At 42.0% G+C, this 20834-nt stretch overlaps 1 protein-coding gene and 1 pseudogene across 1 annotated transcript; one reads left to right on the top strand and one right to left on the bottom strand.

Moving 5' to 3' along the window:
• Positions 1 to 4859: 4859 nt before the first annotated feature.
• On the top strand, positions 4860 to 8163 carry LOC120052534 (kininogen-1-like). Its single transcript, XM_038999507.1, has 7 exons — positions 4860 to 5204; positions 5359 to 5475; positions 5579 to 5654; positions 5869 to 6041; positions 6660 to 6767; positions 6949 to 7047; positions 7199 to 8163. The coding sequence occupies exons 1-7, from the start codon at positions 4992 to 4994 to the stop codon at positions 7544 to 7546; spliced, it is 1134 nt and encodes a 377-aa protein (XP_038855435.1). The 5' UTR covers positions 4860 to 4991; the 3' UTR covers positions 7547 to 8163.
• Positions 8164 to 12103: 3940 nt separating this feature from the next.
• LOC120052075 lies at positions 12104 to 20171 on the bottom strand (annotated as a pseudogene).
• Positions 20172 to 20834: the final 663 nt, after the last annotated feature.

Here is a 20834-nt window from a genome sequence, read left to right as displayed (position 1 = left end):
TTCAACCAAGATCTCAGCGATCACTGCCTAATTGCCTGCATCCGTAACGGGTCTGCGGTCAAACGACCACCCCTCATCACTATCAAATACTCCCTAAAACACTTCAGCGAGCAGGCCTTCCTAATCGACCTGGCCTGGGTATCCTGGAAGGATATTGACCTCATCCCGTCAGTAGAAGATGCCTGGTCATTCATTAAAAGTGCCTTCCTCACCATCTTAAATAAGCATGCCCCTTTCAATTTTTTTTAACCAAGAACAGATATAGCCCTTGGTTCTCTCCAGACCTGACTGCCCTTGACCAGCACGAAAACATCCTGTGGCGTTCTGCATTAGCATCGATAACCCCCGTGATATGCAACTTTTCAGGGAAGTCAGGAACAAATATACACAGGCAGTTAGGAAAGCTAAGGCTAGCGTTTTCAAGCAGAAATTTGCATCCTGTAGCACAAACTCAAAAAGGTTCTGGGACACTGTAAAGTCCATGGAGAATAAGAGCACCTCCTCCCAGCTGCCCACTGCACTGAGGCTAGGAAATACTGTCACCACCGATAAATCCACTATAATTGAGAATTTCAATAAGAATTTTTCTACGGCTGGCCATGCTTTCCACCTGGCTACCCCTACCCCGGTCAACAGCCCTGCACTCCCCACAGCAACTCACCCAAGCCTCCCCCATTACTCCTTCACCCAAATCCAGATAGCTGATGTTCTTAAAGAACTGCAAAACCTGGACCCCTACAAATCAGCCAGGCTAGACAATCTGGACCCTCACTTTTAAAAATTATCTGCCAAAATTGTTGCAACCCCTATTACTACCCTGTTCAATCTCTCTTTCGTATCGTCTGAGATTCCCAAAGATTGGAAAGCTGCCGCGGTCATCCCCCTCTTCAAAGGGGGAGTCACTCTAGACCCAAATTGCTACAGACCTATATCTATCCTACCCTGCCTTTCTAAGGTCTTCGAAAGCCAAGTCAACAAACAGATTACCGACCATTTCGAATCCCATGGTACCTTCTCCGCTATGCAATCTGGTTTCAGAGCTGGTCATGGGTGCACATCAGCCACGCTCAACGTTCTAAATGATATCATAACCGCCATCGATAAGAGACAATACTGTGCAAACGTATTCATCGACCTGGCCAAGGCTTTCGACTCTGTCAATCACCACATTCTTATTGGCAGACTCAACAGCCTTGGTTTCTCAAATGATTGCCTCGCCTGGTTCACCAACTACTTCTCTGATAGAGTTCAGTGTGTCAAATCGGAGGGCTTGTTGTCCGGACCTCTTGCAGTCTCTATGGGGGTGCCACAGGGTTCAATTCTCGGGCCGACTCTCTTCTCTGTATACATTAATGATGTCGCTCTCGCTGCTGGTGAGTGTCTGATCCACCTCTACGCAGACGACACCATTCTGTATACTTCTGGCCCTTCTTTGGACACTGTGTTAACTAACCTCCAGACGAGCTTCAATGCCATACAACTCTCCTTCCGTGGCCTCCAACTGCTCTTTAATGCAATGAAAACTAAGTGCATGCTCTTCAACCGATCACTGTCTGCACCTGCCCACCCGTCCAGCATCACCACTCTGGACGGTTCTGACTTAGAATATGTGGACAACTACAAATACCTAGGTGTCTGGCTAGACTGTAAACTCTCCTTACAGACTCACTTTAACGGGATCATTTTCGTAAACAACTGCTGAATTGCAGAGCGCCAAATAAAAAATAAATACTACAAATATTTATTTTTATGAAATCACAAGTTAAATATACCAAAACACAGCTTAGCTTGTTGTTAATCCACCTATTGTGTCAGATTTAGAAAATATGCTTTACAGCGAAAGCAATCCAAGCGTTTGTGAGTTTATCAATCACTAGACAAAACATTACGAACAGCTAGCAGCAATGTAGATTGGTCACGAAAGTCAGAAAAGCAATAAAATTAATCGCTAACCTTTGATGATCTTCGGATGTTTGCACTCACGAAACTCCCAGTTACACAATAAATGTTCCTTTTGTTCAATAAATATTATTTTTATATCCAAAAACCTCCATTTGGTTGGTGCTTATGTTCAGAAATCAACAGGCTCGAGCAGTCATGAAGGGCAGATGAAAATTCCAAATAGTATCCGTAAAGTTCGTAGAAACATGTCAAACGTTTTTTATAATCAATCCTCAGGTTGTTTTTAACATAAATAATAATAATAATTTATTATATTTCGATAATATTTCAGCCGGACGGTAAACTATTCAATAAAAGAGATAAAGAAAATGTCTAGCTACAACTTTCGCGCGCATGAACTAATCGAAGGACATTCAGCTATCCACTGACGCGTTTTGATAAATCTCGCTCATTTTTCAGAATAAAAGCTTGAAACTATGTCTAAAGACTGTTCACACCCTGAGGAAACAATTGGAAAAGGAATCTGGTTGATATCCCTTTAAATGGAGGAAAGGCAGGCAATGGAACAGGGATTTTTCAAAATAAGAGACACTTCCAGGTTGGATTTCCTCAGGTTTTCGCCTGCAAAATCAGTTCTGTTATACTCACAGACAATATTTTGACAGTTTTGGAAACTTTTGAGTGTTTTCTATCCTAATCTGTCAATTATATGCATATTCTAGCATCTGGGCCTGAGAAATAGGCAGCTTACATTGGGAACGTTATTTTTTCCAAACATAAAAATTCTGCCCCCTAGCTTCAAGAGGTTTTAAGCATCTCCAATCCAAAATTAAATCTAGAATCGGCTTCCTATTTCGCAACAAAGCATCCTTCACTCATGCTGCCAAACATACCCTCGTAAAACTGACCATCCTACCGATCCTCGAATTTGGCGATGTCATCTATAAAATAGCCTTCAACACTCTACTCAACAAATTGGATGTAGTTTATCGCGGTGCTATCCGTTTTGTCACCAAAGCCCCATATATTACCTACCACTGCGACCTGTACGCTCTCGTTGGCTGGCCATCGCTTCATACTCGTCGCCAAACCCACTGGCTCCAGGTCATCTACAAGTCTCTGCCAGGTAAAGCCCCTCCTTATCTCAGCTCACTGGTCACCATAGCAGCACCCACCCGTAGCACGCGCTCCAGCAGGTATATCTCACTGGTCACCCCCAAAGCCAATTCCTCCTTGGCCGCCTTTCCTTCCAGTTCTCTGCTGCCAATGACTGGAACGAACTGCAAAAATCACTGAAGCTGGAGACCTGTATCTCCCTCACTAGCTTTAAGCACCAGCTGTCAGAGCAGCTCACAGATTAATGCACCTGTATATAGCCCATCTGTAAACAGCCCATCCAACTACCTCATCCCCATGCTGTATTTATTTATTTATCTTGCTCCTTTGCACCCCAGTATCTCTACTTGCACATTAATCTTCTGCACATCTACCATTCTAATTGCTATATTGTAATTACTTCGCCACCATGGCCTATTTATTGCCTTACCTCCCTTATCTTACCTCATTTGCACTAACTGTATAAAGATTTTTCTTTTTCTACTGTATTATTGACTGTATGTTTGTTTATTCCATGTGTAACTCTGTGTTGTTGTATGTGTCGAACTGCTGTGCTTTATCTTGGCCAGGTTGCAGTTGTAAATGAGAACTTGTTCTCAACTAGCCTACCTGGTTAAATAAAGGTGAAATATTCGTATTTTTTTTATTACCTAAAAACATAGCCTAAAAGTAGGTTGGTTCATTTAAAGGTCATATGTTGAAACAGAGCGGACTGGTACCAGAAATCGTCTCTGGTATTTCTGAGAAAAAAAACCTGTAAATGTCTTTCCTTGAGGCCCACATTATTAGCCAGATAATGATAATATTGTGCAACCCCCCCCCCCCCCCCCCCCAAAAAAAAATTAGACAGGCCCACTTGGTCAAAAAGGGACCAGACCATCTGGTCTGTTGAATTCACATTTTTTATGACAATTACTTGTTTGCATTAGCCAGGAGTTAAAGATGTTAGCCTCTAAATTGAAAATATGTTTTCCATTGGTTAATCAAAGATTGCATTTGTATTATTATTTGTATTATTATTGCACCAGAGTTGTAGTTGGTTTCTGGGAATGGCTAAGCTGGGGAAATCAAACTGTGCGTAGGCAGGCATTGGAGGCAATCAGGGTCAAAGGTAGAGAGGGACAAAGTTTCTCCTAAAATACACAGTACTGCAGCAGTGTCAATGCAGGTCAGGCTTAACTCTGCATTGACAAACTGACAATTTTTTTTGGAAAGTGTCTGGTTAGGCGTGATATTTACCCATCCAAAGTCTTTATTGTTGTAGAGAGGTTGTCTTATTCCTTCCCCATTTACATCTAAATAGCAGAGACCTTTATTATTGTATTACCGTATGACACCCACTTAAAACTAAACTAATATTTATGTTTACTTTAGGGATAGACAATTAGTTTTCATTAGACCAAAAGGTTTTGATATAGTCATTGCATAATATGAAGTGGCTACTACAGGTCATTCATTTGGGATAATGTGTCATTTGACCAGCACATTCACAGCACAGTAAGATAGGTTTAATTCCTTACATTATAGAGGAGACAGGAAGATAAACCCTCCTCAGGCACGCGAATCTAACATAGTTGACCCGTACACTTGACTCTTACATAGTTCGTTATCAGTCATGTATGGATCTTTTTAGATGTGTCAAACAAACTGGTATCACAACAAGTGACTGTAGGAGGATAATATCTACTTAAACATGTCCATTATTTTTCTTGCATGCCATAAACTCTCTACAAGTCAGAAAAGGGTATTGCTTTTTAAAGAGTGCAGGCATGGTGGTGACAGCAGATAAGTAAACATTTACTCTGTTGTCACTGGGACTGCCTGGATGGCTTTCTGATTGTGCACAGTCTCATTTTATTTGAACAGGTTTGTGTAGGCGAATAGACTACAGTCAATCATTTCAGAGGTAGGAGTCCAGTAGGGAACGAAATCTGGTCTCACATTTTATTCTCTCTGGACCTGGGACATTCATTATGAAACTTGGAGTGAGACTGTGTGTGCTGGTGGTGTTCTCTCTCCAGCTTTGGGCTCCAGGACAGGGGCAGGAGCTGGAGCCGGAGCAGGTCCTGGCGTTCTGTGATGACAAAGATGTGGAGGCAGCTGTGGACATGGCCCTAGTCAAGTATAATGAGAAGCTTCCTTCTGGAAATCAACTAGCACTCTACCAGATTCTGGAGTCCTCAAAGGTAGGTGGCTTAGTGATTGAGAATATTGTAATTTTATATTTAGTTATTTATCCTGTCCTATTTGCATACATCTTGAGTTCATTCTGTTGTTGAAGAGGGAATACGAACATTCCTACACCGAGTCACAGTCCAGTATTGCGTTCCTCTCTTGTAGGCTCAGAATGACTCTGGCACTCAGTACTTTGTGGAATTCAATAGCAGGGTCACTGACTGTCCAGCAGGGGGAGACAAAGTCTGGAGAGACTGTGACTACCTCCCCACCGGGAACAAGGTAACTGTACATTTTAATAATTTCACTAGGTGAAGAATGCATTGTTATTAGATTACATCTCTTGGCAATTAACGTTTTTTTCCACTTTTTCTTTGTTTATCAGGTGCCAAGGCCTTGTAAGGCAACAGTCCACATGTCAGAGACAGATAAAAAGGTCCTGGCAGTTTTCTGTGACCCAGGTGGTTAGTTTTTCACTTCACACCAAGTAGACCAAGCCATACAACACCGACAAGTCTATTTCTAGATAACCCAATAAATATTGACCATAGAATGACTCATGCTGCAGAATATGTATTTACAGTGACTAGAATCACCCAGAATATGTGGCTAAAATAATTTTCTATTGAGCAGCTGAGACAAACTGTGATACTGACAACTCTCTCTGACTTCCAGTGGAGGCCCCTGTTGTTGCTGGACGGTCCACATGTCTGGGGTGTCCTAGGGAGATTGATGTGGAGAGTGAGGACCTGAAGGATCCCTTGACATACTCCATCACCAGGTTCAATGCTGATTCTGACTCCAGTCACCACTTCGTCCTGAACAGTGTTGGTTTCGCTACTAGACAGGTAAATCAATTGCAAATCTCACTGGGAGTTATTGAACATTACAAAGACTAGCCAACTACACCCCCTGGTGGAAGGTTAAGCACCATGACTCTAAACACCTAATTCAATTCAAGCCTGATTCACACTATAGGGCCCAACCAAGTCAAATCATGCTGAGCTTAACTATTCCAGGGCTGGCCTGGTTACACATCCACCATAGCTTCTGAACCCATGCTGGAAAGAAACTTGTGAAAAGAAAATATCAGAGCCAGCATTGTACTGTTGGCGCCCTATAGTGTGAATCAGGTAACAGCGTAACTAGTTGGGATCGGGGGTAATGGGCCTTACAACAATGACAAACAACACAAAGAAACAGAGATTTATAAAAAATATCATATTTTGTAAGAAGATAAGTATCTTTGCTCATCCCTTCCAATGGAAATACACCAAATCATCACCTTGGTTCTGGCATTGGGAGGTGTGGTGCGTGTGGCGGAATGTATCTTTATGGTTGTGACCGTTGGACTACAATGCACTTGTTCGCATTAGGAGTGTCATTCCAGAGTTCATTGAGTGGGAGGGGGGGCTCAAACTATTGTATTTGAATAACTTCTACATTCTTTCACACGCTCTTCTCAGGTGGTTGCTGGATTCAGGTATAGACTGATGTTCGATATGAGGAAAAGCAATTGCTCCAAAGCGGACCACAAAGAGCTGAACGACGAATGTCATCCAGATGCTGATGTGGTAAACTACATTAGAGCTCATAGTATTTTTTAAATAACCTACTGTATTTGATCTAATATATGATTCTGGTGTTGTAATACTTCTGTACGTAAATGAAATACATTTCATAATTCACTGTCATGTGATGTATCATGAATGCTTGTCCCTGGCATCGCTATCATCTTGTATGCTATCTCACTAGGAACTCGCTCACTGCAATTCCACTGTAGATGTGGCACCTTGGAGGCATGAGACTGCAGAAGCAAATGTGGAATGTGCACCGGGTCCCCTTGACAATTTTGTGAGACATTGTGCAAACAGTACTACTATAGCATATTAATGATGTTCAGAAAATCTGATAAATGAATAGGGTAGTGATGTGTAGCTATACATTTTGGGGATTTGTACTAAATGATGGAGGATTTTGACAAGAAAAATCTTTCCATTCATAGGAAGTCTTTAGAAGAAGACCTCCTGGATGGTCTCCCTTGAGGAACTTCAACAGTTTTGCTGAAGTTAAAACAACCCAAGCTTCTACTGCTTCAGCCAAAGAAGAGTCATCAGAGGAGTCTCAGGAGCGCAGCCCGACTGCTGTGACCATGGCTAACACAGACCCAGAGCCAGCCCTGCCCTCTGTGGCCCCCACCACTGCTGCTGAGAGCCCCTTCCACTGCCCCTCCAAGCCCTGGAAGCAGTTTGTCCCCCCAACAACCCCGAGGCCTGCACAGGACAAAAGCACAACACCTTTGCCAGTGGTAGAGGAGGGCTTAAGTGATTTAGACGTGCTGTGGAAAAAATAAGTGCACGCTGTATAGTGCATTTGTATCATAAGCACACCTGCTGATTTGAAATAAAAAATTACCATGCTTTTATTATCTCTTTCTGACAATGCAGTTCAATCTTGCTTTAGTATTCCTTCAAATTTGTCAAAGTGCATCTTGACTGTTTAGCCATTTGATACGAAAAACAAATAACTAAATGAATTAAATTGTGCTGGGTGCTGTTGTTCTGTAAAGCAACACACTATCCACAAATGCAAGTACTTAACTGAGAAGTTTATTTGTACACTGTCACATAATACTCAAATAATTCTAGTCAGTCTGGATACAATGCAAGTATTTAACTGAGGAACAAACTGAAACACAAAGTATACTGTATTTAATAATGCAGATGTCACTGGTTAGAAGTATTATTAGTTGTTCCTATAGCGTCAAACTTTATTTACAGCTGTTTAGCAGAATGACTAAAATAATATTATTTTAACCAACTCTCATGCAAGCTGACTGCGTAATAAATACAATCATTGTAGCATTGTTGATAGCAATGACAAAATACAGTATATTAAAAATATAATTCAATATGTCTATAAACCTGTCAGAATAAAAGTACTGTATTAAATAAAGAGGAGTAACAAAGATGGCCTTTGAACCTTGTTCTTAAATAACAATTGCACCATTTACACATCAAAATGATTATTTCCTTTTACACCAATGTATAGCCCAATAAGTTGACACATATCTTAGAATTTCCTTCTGCCCCACAGAGGGCAGGGCTGGCTCTGGGTCTGTGTTAGCCATGGTCACTTGTTTGATGACCAAATTATTTGAACATTCACAATCGGGATAGGATTTCCCTGTGCTAACACTCCGTGCTATATATCAAATGGCCATGACAACTTTGTTTTCAACATACAAACGTGGTTTAGAACAATTACATTTCAAGTCACTTTTGAAGCTGAATATGAAAGTGTTTTTATTTCTTACAAATGTTTCAAGTACAGCATCACAATGCCTTCCCTGGTGCTGTTCAGCAAGTGGGAAATATTTACAACCCGTTTACCACACTCACTGTATTATATTTACATTTCTGACAAGGTGGTGCAGACATAGGACTAAGGGAAGGGGGGGGAGATCTGTGAAGCCCTCTGGAAGTTGGACCCCCTCAGTGACTACACATTCTTCTAGGTTATATTAAGTGGTAATGATTATTCTAATATGCGTCTTTACGTGGACAGTCTAGTGAAAATGTAAACTGCTTTCTTTTCCGGAACAGCTCTCTCTGCCATGAGTCTCTTTCCGTCCACGAACGCAGGTTTCTTTGCTAGTCAATGTGCTTGCGCCTAACACCGTTGCGGAGATCAGAGCATGTTCCGCCCACTAAATATGCTACACAGTTTCTGTTCCTGAACGAGTGTATGGTGCAGCTATTTTACGAGTGAAAAGCAGTGCAGCAGGCTTATTAAAAAAAAAAAAAATTGTATAGTATAAGCTTGGTATCGTACCAGTGTACTTTGACCTCGAATTGTGTGCCCACGATACTCAAAATGGATACAGGTTGGCAGGTCTACTATAAGCTTGAAATGAATGCATCTGACAAAATTTAGATGGAAAGGGATACAATTGCTTATAAGACAGTCTGTGGAAAAAGTACCCAATTGTCATACTTGAGTAAAAGTAAAGATACCTTTATAAAAAATGACTCAAGTAAAAGTCACCTAGTAAAATTCTACTTGAGTAAATGTCTAAAAGTATTTGGTTTTAAATATACTGAAGTATCAAAAGTAAATGTAATTGCTAAAATATACTTAAGTATCAAAAGTAAAAATAATTTCAAATTCTTTATATTAAGCAAACCAGATGGCGCCATTTTCTTGTTTTTTATTTAATTACGGAAACCCAGCGGCACATTCCAATGCTCAGACATCATTTACAAATGAAGCATGTGTGTTTAGTGAGTCTGCCCGATCAGAGGCAGTCGGGATGACCAGGGATGTTCTCTTGATAAGAGCGTGGATTGGACCATTTTCCTGTCTTGCTAAGCATTCAAAATGTAACGAGTACTTTTGGGTGTCAGGGAAAATATATGGAGTAAAAAGTAAAATATTTTCTTTAGGAATGTAGTGAAGTAAAAGTAAAAGTTTTCCAAAATATAAATAGTAAAGTAAAGTACAGATACCCTTCACTGGAACTTCACTAGAACTAAGGTGCCTAGCCCGAACCATGAAAAACAGCCCCAGACCATTATTCCTCCTACACCAAACTTTACAGTTGGCACTATGCATTCCGGCAGCTAGCGTTCTTCCGCCAAACCCAGATTAGTCCGTCGGACTGCCAGATGGTGAAGTGTGATTCATCACTCTAGAGAACGCATTTCCACTGCTCCAGTCCAATGGCGGCAAGCTTTACACCACTCCAGCTGACACTTGGCATTGCGCATGGTGATCTTAGGCTTCTGTGCAGCTGTTTGGCCCTGGAAACCCATTTCATGAAGCTCCAAACGAACAGCTATTGTGCTGACGTTTCTTCCAGAAGCATTTTGGAACTCGGTAGTGAGTGTTGCAACTGAGGACAGACGCACTTCAGCGGTCCCGTTCTGTGAGCTTGTGTGGCCTACCACTTTGCAGCTGAGCCGTTGTTGCTCCTAGACATTTCCAGTTCACAATAATAGCACTTACATTTGCCCGGGGCAGCTCTATGGCAGAAACTTGACAAACTGACTTGTTGGAAAGGTGTCATCCTATGACAGTGCCACATTGAAAGTCACTGAGCTCTTCAGTAAGGCCATTCTGCTGCCAATGTTTGTCTAGGGAGATTGCATGGCTGTGTGTTCGATTTTATACACCTCTCAGCAATAGGTGTGGCTGAAATAGCAGAATCCACTAATTTGAAGGGGTGTCCACATACACAATATATACAAAAGTATGTGTTAGGCTTTCTATGGTAATGCAGATACAACCATGAGCGATTCACATAACATAAAAATAGACACAAAACTGACTTTCATAGAATCAACAAAAACTGTTACAAAAGGCAAAGTGTGTTTTTTTTCTTGATCACTTTCTGAGAAATTTGTTGTCGTTGGGGAAAAATCTTCCATAAACAGCCACTAGTTATGCTTGAGAACATTATTGAGAATTCAGAGTTTTCACTTGAAAATGAATGTCCTTCATATGAAAGAGGCTTGGACTTTAAGATGCCATTATGGAATGAAAACCGTATCCCACAGCTTTTATTCAGAGTTGCCTAAGTCAAACTATTATCGAAAGGTTTACACTAAGAACACAATAGCAAACAGGGGGCGGAAGATTCTAGTTCACACACACACAAACAGTGCTGACTAGCTGCCTCAGAACAGCCATTAAATATCTCACATTCACTGATCAGACTTCATCCACCTCCCAACATTTACAAATAAAGTATTATGTTCACAATGTACTGCCCGATTCTCCCCATTCTAACCTATAGCACTGTGACATTCATATAGTTCACAATCCAGCTGCATCATTGACATGATCAAAACATCAGTTACAAGATGTGACTATGACTGTCTAGCTTAATGCACTTCTCAACATTCATTATGACCAAGCTCAACTGAAGGCGTCTCACTGAGCAACAGAGGTGTGTTACCATTGACCTCAAAGACACAAGAAGGAGAAATCCAGCCCTTGCTCATTGTATGTCAACTACATTAAGGTTTCCTTTCTACACGGCAAGGATTTCTTGACAGCACATTCATTACTTCCAGCACTGCTGTAGTATCACACACAGCGTGTGTGTGTGTCCCAAAAATAAACATCTGCACAATCTGCTAAATATGATGGCAAGAGGAGTATGACAATGGATTCAAAAACTGTGGCGCTAGAAATGACCACCAAATAGAGCCATTGGGCCTCAATGTAACACTTTTACTTCCAGAGGTGACTGAATTCATACCTTGTTTTTTGGGGGGGGAGTTCCTATGTACCGTGCATATTCAACAGGCATTTACGTTACAGGAAGACACCTATACCCCGTGACCCTGTAAAGGTGACAGGCAAATTCTTCGCTTTTACAAAAATGAAAGGAACAAGAAAAATAAATACAGAGGGAAGGTGTCTCTTAGAAGAGAAAAGTGTACACAAAAGGTTCAAAGAAAATGTATGGACAAAACACTAGTGACGCAGCGGTCTGAGGCACTGCTTCTCAGTGCTAGAGGTGTCACTACAGACCCTGGTTCGATTCCAGGCTGTATCACAACCGGACGTGATTGGGAGTAACATAGGGCGCCGCACAATTGGCCCAGCGTCGTCCGGGTTTGGCCGGGGTAGGCCGTCATTGTAAATAAGAATGACTTCTTAACTCACTTCCCTAGTTAAATAAATGTTAAATAAATAGTAAAAAAAACAACGTTTTTTGAGAAGGTGAGTTAGTTAAGCTGCTGCAGGAAACAAATACAGTAAAAAAAACTAAAATATCGCTCTGGATTGTTAAGTGCTCGGTAAGACATCACCCATCAGTTCATGAGGTTTGGATGTGCTGCTCACAGTTGGCAGGTGTGTCCGGCAGGTCTGGGCTGGGTGAAGGTATCCCTGCCTGGGCTCAGTTGAGTGCGTGCTGGCAGATGGTGTGGAAGATCCAGTCCATCTTGGGGGTCCAGCCGCCGTGGTGGGCGTCGTTCATCCGCTTCATGATGTAGTCCAGGGCCTCCTGTTCAGTCTTGTCCAGTGCCAGGGTCTTACAGATGTAGGCAATGTAGGAAACTGCAGCTCAGGCATCCCAGAGCCCAACATCATGGAGAACAGGTTGATGAAGAGGTTGGCATGTTGCCTGATGGCCAAGTAGGCCTTATAGCACATCTCCTAGAACCTGAGAAACAGAATAGGAGGGAAAATGCAGAAGAATCAGTATATACCATTCCCCTTGTTGCCTCTCAATTCTCTAGCCTCAAAAAATCCATCCCAAGCATAAATTTGGCCATTGAAATATATAGTCTATGTTGAAAATGGTTGATTTAGCAGTAGATACTGATATCAATCCATTTGTTAAAGCAGTAGTATGGAAGAGAGTCTGTAATAAATCATGACAATAGCTTGTTGAGAACTCAGGTCCTACCTGCCCATCGTCCTTCACCATTATGTTACTGTTGTGTCTGTCACCGATGCCTAGGATGAATACCCAGCACAGGATCGTGTAAACAAGCCAATGGCCAGGTCATACCTACATACAGAGTTACAATGTCAAATCTGAGCCATGACACACTATGATTTACGATTTTCAAACCAATACAATTGTGAAGGAAAGTGCCCATACCACATATAGTTTCTTCACATCTCTCCCTTGTTCTTGTCTTTGAGCCACTTGTGTAGTTCTGAGCTGTTGTACTGTAGTGCCCCCTTCAGGCCACCTTTACACTGGATCTGAATGATGTTGTGAGAGCTCCGCACCACGTTGATCAGCCCCACACGGTCACCTAGAGACATGCAGTTGTACGGCAATATCCTCAGGTCTAGACCCTGGTTCTGTCAAATGTTCTCCATGATTCTGATGATCTGAAGTGTTAGCATGTTCTGTCGCAGGTCTGAAACAAACAAAGTCATATTCAGTGTGCCATGGTAGAATTTAAATACATTCCATTCATTTAACCAAACTGATCCAGTACAACATTACAAGGTAAAGCTCTTCTTTAGAACGCAGAATGAATATGAAACCTGACTCGGACTCAACATCTCAATTTTTTAATATGATCTCATTGTTCTGGAAGAGGAGCTCAGACATGATGTCAGGGTTTTCCCAGTTGAGCCACAGTGGCCTTTTGGCAGATTACATGATTCTGCACTTCTCAAGCCTGGGGGTGTCAGAGCATTTTACAAGGTGCAAGCAACACATGCAGCTGCATTAATTTCATTGATAAATTGGATGAACAGTGTTAGAGTGCAAGTCGTCCGCACTGAGGGGCCCAGCGGCTGAGCACTTCGGTTTACAATCGGTTTACCGATGACATTTCACATTTTCATGCATGAGAAGAACGTTATGATGGGGAACTAGAAAGGTTACCTTCTCTCTCTTAGATCAAATTAATGTAATATTCCCACTAGGGCCATTTAAGAGAGATTGCTGACCATTTTAGCCATTGAAACAGAATGCCCCATCTACAGTTTCAATAGTGTCTATATTCAGAATGTGGGTAAGGCACAGGAGTGCCAGTGTGGCATGCTCACCGTATGTTTCCCAGCTGGTGTGCAGGGTTGAGGGGGAAGGTGAAGTTCTGCAAGGCATCTATGTAGTCTGGCGTCCTCATCTGCTCCACCAGGAACTTCATCTGCACCTGCAAGGGCCACACAGAGCAAGCTGTGAAGATAGATGTCCTATTTGAAATGTGAAGCCTAGTTTTCACAACATTAGGTAAACAGAGCCACTGATGTCAGTTTCAGAAGTGAAACAGAAACGTGGAACAGTAAGCTGAAACCACAGAGATTCTCTAACAGATCATCATGTTGCACAATAAGCCTGAGTGTATTAGAGAGAGAGGGAGTGCTGGGTTACTTTCTGAGTCTCGTCCTTCTCCTGTTTGAGGATGTCAGTGAGGTTTCTCCATGGCCTCCACCTGTCTGCATAGGTGCTTGAGGTACATGCCACAGGCGTGGAAGTAGGACTCCAAGAGCAGGCCGAACCGCTGGCTCACCGTCTTATTGTGCATCTCAGACCTAGGGCACATAATGGACAGTGAATGTGGATGAGTTATAGGGCATTAGCAATTAGTCAACTCTGTGAAAGTAATGGAATTGACTCAGTAAAGTAACTATTAGTAACTCACTTTAAGTGCCAGAAAAATAAGTCCTATTGTGTGGTTAGTCAAGGCCTTTTTCAGCAGAAATCGTACCAGTGGGTTATCAAGGTACTGCTCATATTTCAGAACCTGACAAGAGAGTATGGAGATTATAGTCATTATGACATTTTATATTTGACAACTGTCCAAACAATCAAAGAAACGTGAGAGGAAGTCACTCTGGAAGCAAAAGCCAAATAAATCCTACCTGGACCAACTAAATGAGGTACTGAGAGAGTTTGTCATCGGTCAAGTACTTCAAGGCACCGAACTGCAAAGTCACGGGTCATTGGGTCTGAATAGTTACAATCCAGCAGCTCCATGGCTTGCTCTGATTTTATTGCTGGCCAATCCTTCAGAAGGCAATACATCTAAGAGCAAGAAAAACAACAGTAACTTCCCACTATTACATTGGTAGAAGTGCTGCAGTAGAAGAGGATTCAATTCCAACAAGAGCTCACAGAAAGGTGACTGAAGACTTTCAGAATACATTTTCTTTCATTGTCCATTTTTGAGAGAAGTGTCTTTAAAAACTGTTGGCTCCGTAATGTTAAAAACAAACATGTCACCTGTGCTACTTCATCTCTTGAGTTCCACTTGACAGCCAGTAGGATCTTGGGAAGGATTTCAGGTATATTTACACACTATTGCCTGGTGAGTAAGCGACAGTAGACATGCTAGTCAAGGCCTCACTAGGAGGTTCTGTCCAGGTAAAGTGTGGTGGTGACTACTGATTCTAGGTCTGTGGTGGTGACAGTACTGCTTCTGACAGTACCTGTGCTTCCAGAGGAAGTCCTTCTCCTGCTCGGTGATCTCGGTTGCACACCTGTCTCAGCTGCTCGCTATCACTGTCTGTTAAGGTGTGGTCTCGCGCCACTCTTTTACTCTGCAAAGGATCAGACATCACATCAGACCAGCTACCATGCACATTGAGTGTACAAAACATTAGGTACACCTTCCTAATATTGAGTTGCACTCCTTCTTGCTCTCAGAACAGCCTCAATTCCTCAGGTGAATGGACTCTACAAGGTGTCAAAAGCGTTCCACAGGGTGCTGGCCCATGTTGACTCCATTGCTTCCCAAAGTTGTGTCAAGTTGGCTGGATGTCCTTTGGGTGGTGTACCATTCTTGATAAACACGGGAAATTGTTGAGCTTGAAAAACCCAGCAGCTTTGCAGTTCTTGATCCCCTAAAACCAGTGCGCCTGGCACCTACTACCGTACCCCGTTCAAAGGCACTTAAATATTGTCTTGCCCATCCACCCTCTGAATGGCACACACACACAATCCATGTATCAATTGTCTCAAGGCTTAAAAATAATTATTTAACCTGTCTCCTATCCTTCATCTACACTGATTGAAGTGGATTTAACAAGTGACATCAATAAGGGATCATAGCTTTCACCTGGTCAGTTTATGTCATGGAAAAAGCAGGTGTTCCTAATGTTTTATACACTCAGTGTATATCTATGTATGCTATTACCTGGCCTGACTGGTAGTAGTTGAAGCCCAGCTCCCTGGATATTGTCCAGTTAGCATGCTCCTCCACAGTGGTCATGTCTGGGAACTTGACAGGATAGTTGAAGTAGTCAAACTCCAGCTCTAGACAGGGCGTTTCCTGTGTGTGCGGAATATAGGCATTATACTGTAATAGGAACTGAAGATCACAGAAATATAGAGTGGTCATATTAACATGCTAACTAACATGATTACCTTGTTGGGGTTGGAGCCTGTGACTTTGATGGGGTTGAGTAGGTCCTCCAGGCCGTGGGGTACAGGCCACAGGTTCAGAGCCATCTTCCCAGACACCATGGTGTGAGTACAGTCATAGAGGTTGACGTTCCCCCATGCCAGTGGACAATGCTCCTGAGGAGGATCATGGTCAAAGGGTGGCTTCGGTTACTAACACACATATTGTGAATGGCCATCCTTCCACAAAGAATAGTGAATGCATTCCTACAGGCTTGAGTTAATGTTATATGGGGTACTTGTAACTAACAACACAAACATCCTAATTGCCCCCTTGTGGAATAAAAGTCGTACTAAATTGAATTGAAAAGAATAGGAGGCAAACAAACAGACTATGTTTTAGTTCAAGTTAATTGGCTTCGAGGTGTAAAGTAGGTTGCTCGCAAAGGATGGCCTTTAGAGACATTTATCTCTAATTCATCATAGGCACGAAAACCCATCTCTCCGACCTTCAGGTGATATCACTCAGCCCAGGTGTTGGTTACAGTTTTCATGCCTAGGTTACACAGCCATGATCGCTCCACGCCACAAGTCGATAAGTAATTCAACATGCACATAGAGGACACCTCGGGTCATTCAAGTAAGACCATTCAACACTGTTCTAGCCAGTGGGTATCATTTATACTCTTAAAGGTCTGGGGTGTCGGATTAAACTGAGTGCTTGCCTCCTTCTTCCGATTCCTGCCTTTCACAGAGCAGATGGAGAGACAGAGGCGAGCGCCCGTGGCATGTCTGGAATGTACATGTCGTAGGTCAGCCACTCGTTCCACCTAGGAGACAAGCACAGCCACGGTAAATCACCCTGAACCAATTAGAAGTGTAAAAATCACAGATCAACACATTACCATCGGATAAATAGCAACAATATATATATATTGATGAGTGAGTCACTGTCTGTGACACCACGTGTTTTGTGTGTGTGTAAAACTTGGAATTAGAGCATGGCACACGTTGCGTGTTCACATTGTCACAAATCTGCTCCCCTCCATGGTAGATGCCGATTCGCACATAAATCTTCATGGACAACAGGAAGAATAGACAAAAAAAAAATAGGGAGTCGCCTCTTCACGTCAACAGTGAAGAGGCGACTCCGGGATGCTGGCCTTCTAGGCAGAGTTGCAAAGAAAAATCCATATCTCAGACTGGCCAATAAAAATAAAAGATTATGATTGTCAAAAGAACACTGACACTGGACAGAGGAACTCTGCCTAGAAGGCCAGCATCCTAGAGTCGCCTCTTCACTGTTGACGTTGAGACTGGTGTTTTGATGGTACTATTTAATGAAGCTGCCAGTTGAGGACTTGTGAGGCGTCTGTTTCTCAAACTAGACACTAATGTACTTGTCCTCTTGCTCAGTTGTGCACCGGGGCCTCCCACTCCTCTTTCTATTCTGGTTAAATCCAGTTTGCGCTGTTCTGTGAAGGGAGTAGTACACAGCGTTGTACGAGACTGATGAGTTTCAGAAGAAAGTTCTTTGTTTCTGGCCATTTTGAGCCTGTAATCGAACCCACAAATGTTGATGCTCCAAATACTCAACTAGTCTAAAGAAGGCCAGTTTTATTGCTTCTTTAATCAGAAACAACAGTTTTCAGCTGTGCAAACATAATTGCAAAAGTGTTTTTATAATGATCATTTAGCTTTTTAAAATGATAAACTTGGATTAGCTAACACAACGTGCCATTGGTTGCTGATAATGGGCCTCTGTGTGCCTATGTAGATATTCTATTAAAAATCTGCCATTTCCAACTACAATAGTAATTTACATTAACAATAGTCATTTACATAACATTAACAATGTCTACAGTGTATTTCTGATCAATTTTATGTTATTTTAATGGACAACAAATTAACTTTTCTTTCAATAACAAGGACATTTCTAAGTGACCTCAAACTTTTGAACGGTAGTGTATATATTTATTTTTTCTTCTCCACACTATGAGGTTGGAATACTGTGAAATTGTGACATTTCAGCCTGTTGTAGTGGGATGGAGCTGTGGCCTGCCTGGTGAAATCACCAGGTGGTAAATTAGTTAATAGACCAATAAGAACGAGAGTTCCAAACCTCTGTCACGCCCTGACCTTAGAGATCCTTTTTATGTCTCTATTTTGGTTGGTCAGGGCGTGAGTTGGGGTGGGCATTCTATGTTTTTGTTCTATGTTGTCTATTTCTATGTGTTTGGCCGGGTGTGGTTCTCAATCAGAGGCAGCTGTCTATCGTTGTCTCTGATTGAGAACCATACTTAGTGTTTTGTGTCTGCACCAGACAGGACTGTTTCGTTTGTTCCGTTTTGTTATTTTTTGTTCTAGTGTTCAGTGTTATTAAAAGTCATGAACACGTACCGCGCTGCACCTTGGTCCTCTCCTTCTTCCTCAGACGAACGTCGTTACAACCTCTCTGCCAATAACAGCTAGTTTTCAGTTTTCCCCTCCCCACTCAGACCCCTACCAGACAATCCTAGCCAAATTCTTGCTTAAGAAATTGCTCTGTGCTAAGAAACAGTTTTTAATAGTTTTTTTTACCATTTTAATTGAAGACAGTCACAGTAAGGTACTTAATTGCTACTCAAAAATGATTTGATATTGAGATAAAAATGGCTGCATTGGACCTTTAAGATATAGACCTGAGTCAGAACTAATGTTAGGCTTCAATGTATATGCATTGGTTACATGCAGTGCTCACTAGGGCCCAACAAACCTTATATTGACTCAGGGAGAATTTCTCCAGGAGGTACTCGTCACAGCCGCACACTTTGAGCATGTACTTGCCCTGGTACTCCTGTACACACATCTTGAGTTGTTCGGGGGACAACAGCATGTTCCTGGTTTTCTTCCTAATGGCCTCGGCTATCACCTGTTCTGGCACACAATCATGGTTGATCTTCAAGGTGTATTTCTGCTTGTCGTTGTTGGGAGAGACGATCACCCAAATCACTACAATGATTTTACCTATAAAATATGGAACAGAAGAGAATAATCATTACCACACACAGGCTGAAAACAACATCGAAAGAGATTATCATGAAAAGGAATAAGGATAATTTTGTTTGTTGCTTATTAATGTGTTTGCATATGTGTTGACAAAGTAAAAACAGGTTGTTGTTTGACACCCACTAGATATGCCTTAGGCATCTGTCACATTCTGACCTTAGTTTTGTTGTTATGTCTTTGTTTTAGTATGGTCAGGGCGTGAGTTGGGTGGGTAGTCTATGTTCCTTTTTCTATGTTATTCTGTTTCTATGTGTTTGGCCTAATATGGTTCTCAATCAGAGGCAGGTGTCAGTCGTTGTCTCTGATTGGGAGCCATATTTAGGTAGCCTGTTTGTCATTGTGTGTTGTGGGTGATTGTTCCTGTGTCTGTGTTTTACCATACGGGACTGTTTCGTTTTCGCTCGTTCACTTTGTTGTTTTTGTTTCAGTGTTCTATTTCTTTATTAAAATATGGACACTTACCACGCTGCGCATTGGTCCTCCGATCCTTCCTACTACTCCTCCTCAGTAGAGGAGGAGGACGAGCGTTACAGCATCTTGCAGCATCATGACATTACAATCACATTGCTTGATTTTAATTGATACAACAATGCCTACATTTGTCCAGTTTGCCATGGATGTGCTTTGGAAGTTCTTGTGTCGATTCCACATTGGGAGGGTAAACATATTGCGAATCCTGAAACAAAAGAAACTCACTTACTGATATGATGTTTTAGAAGATATCTAATATAAACGTAAGCCTGTTTAAATGTTTTTTTTTACTCTCTACAAAGAGGAGGCAGGGTAGTAAGTAGCCTAAGTCTTACCAATTTCTCTGTTAAGAATTTTCTCCTCTCGGTTGCCAACCGGTTCCATGACCTTCAGAAAAGGCTGAAAGAGCCTGAGATCACAGTCTCCTAGTTTCATCGTAGAACTCCTCTCGCTCTGCATCCTGTGTAACACTGACAAAGATGTAAGAGGTCTCTTCCTGTAGTAGGAGATGCAGGGGGTACTTCCTGGCCTCCTTGAACAGTTAATGTTTGATGGCGATGAGCGTGGGCTCACGAAGGCACTCGAGGGTCAGGATCATCCCGTTTGGTAACAAGCAGTCCACAAAGATCCTGGGGGGGCATCAAATATAATTCACCAAAAGATGACGTAAAGATGACGTCATATACTTACTACCCTGCCTCCTCTTTGTAGAGAGTAAAAAAAAGGAGGCATTTCTACAGTCCACACTCAAAGTTCATAGAGAATAGTTCCTTATCTCCTGAAGAAGAAAAAAGAGAGCACATTCAATTTATGAAAACAAACATCATACAGTAGCTTATATCCAACCCCGCCTCTTGCTGTAGTGTGACTGTGTAGAGTTCCACACCCCTTCTGGGCAGCAGAATAACTAGCCACGACTCACCAGACCCTAATGCATGAAAACACTACACCTAATGACAAACTAACCTATGTTTTGATAACAGCTATGCCAAATCATGTTTATTTCCATCAATGTCCATGATGATCTAGCCTACTCAGTCTGTGAGTCACATGACAAACAGAAATGCATCGGTCTCCGGGAGTGAAGTTATTTCTTCTCCACATACAGCGAGAGCCTACAACATTTGTCACCAAATACCAGAGTTTTCCCTTTCCCTGAGAGTGCAACAACAAGTAGCCCTATGCTATACAAGGTAAGCTCTACAAGACCTTTAACTTTTTTTGCTATCACTGTCTAAAACCATTAATGGCAGTAAACATGCAGCTAACAATGACCACTACTGTATGGCAAGGAAAA

The sequence above is a fragment of the Salvelinus namaycush genome, chromosome 8 (genome assembly GCF_016432855.1).
Source record: "Salvelinus namaycush isolate Seneca chromosome 8, SaNama_1.0, whole genome shotgun sequence".
Taxonomy (NCBI): Eukaryota; Metazoa; Chordata; class Actinopteri; order Salmoniformes; family Salmonidae; genus Salvelinus; species Salvelinus namaycush.
This window is presented reverse-complemented; position numbering and strand designations above follow the sequence as displayed.

Bases quoted from the DNA above. Each gene is read 5' to 3' on its own strand.
- LOC120052534 (XM_038999507.1), top strand. From the start codon at position 4,992: ATGAAACTTGGAGTGAGACTGTGTGTGCTGGTGGTGTTCTCTCTCCAG. The intron at 5,476-5,578 runs GTAACTGTACAT...TTTGTTTATCAG, and splicing joins ACCTCCCCACCGGGAACAAG to GTGCCAAGGCCTTGTAAGGC. The intron at 6,768-6,948 runs GTAAACTACATT...CTATCTCACTAG, and splicing joins GTCATCCAGATGCTGATGTG to GAACTCGCTCACTGCAATTC.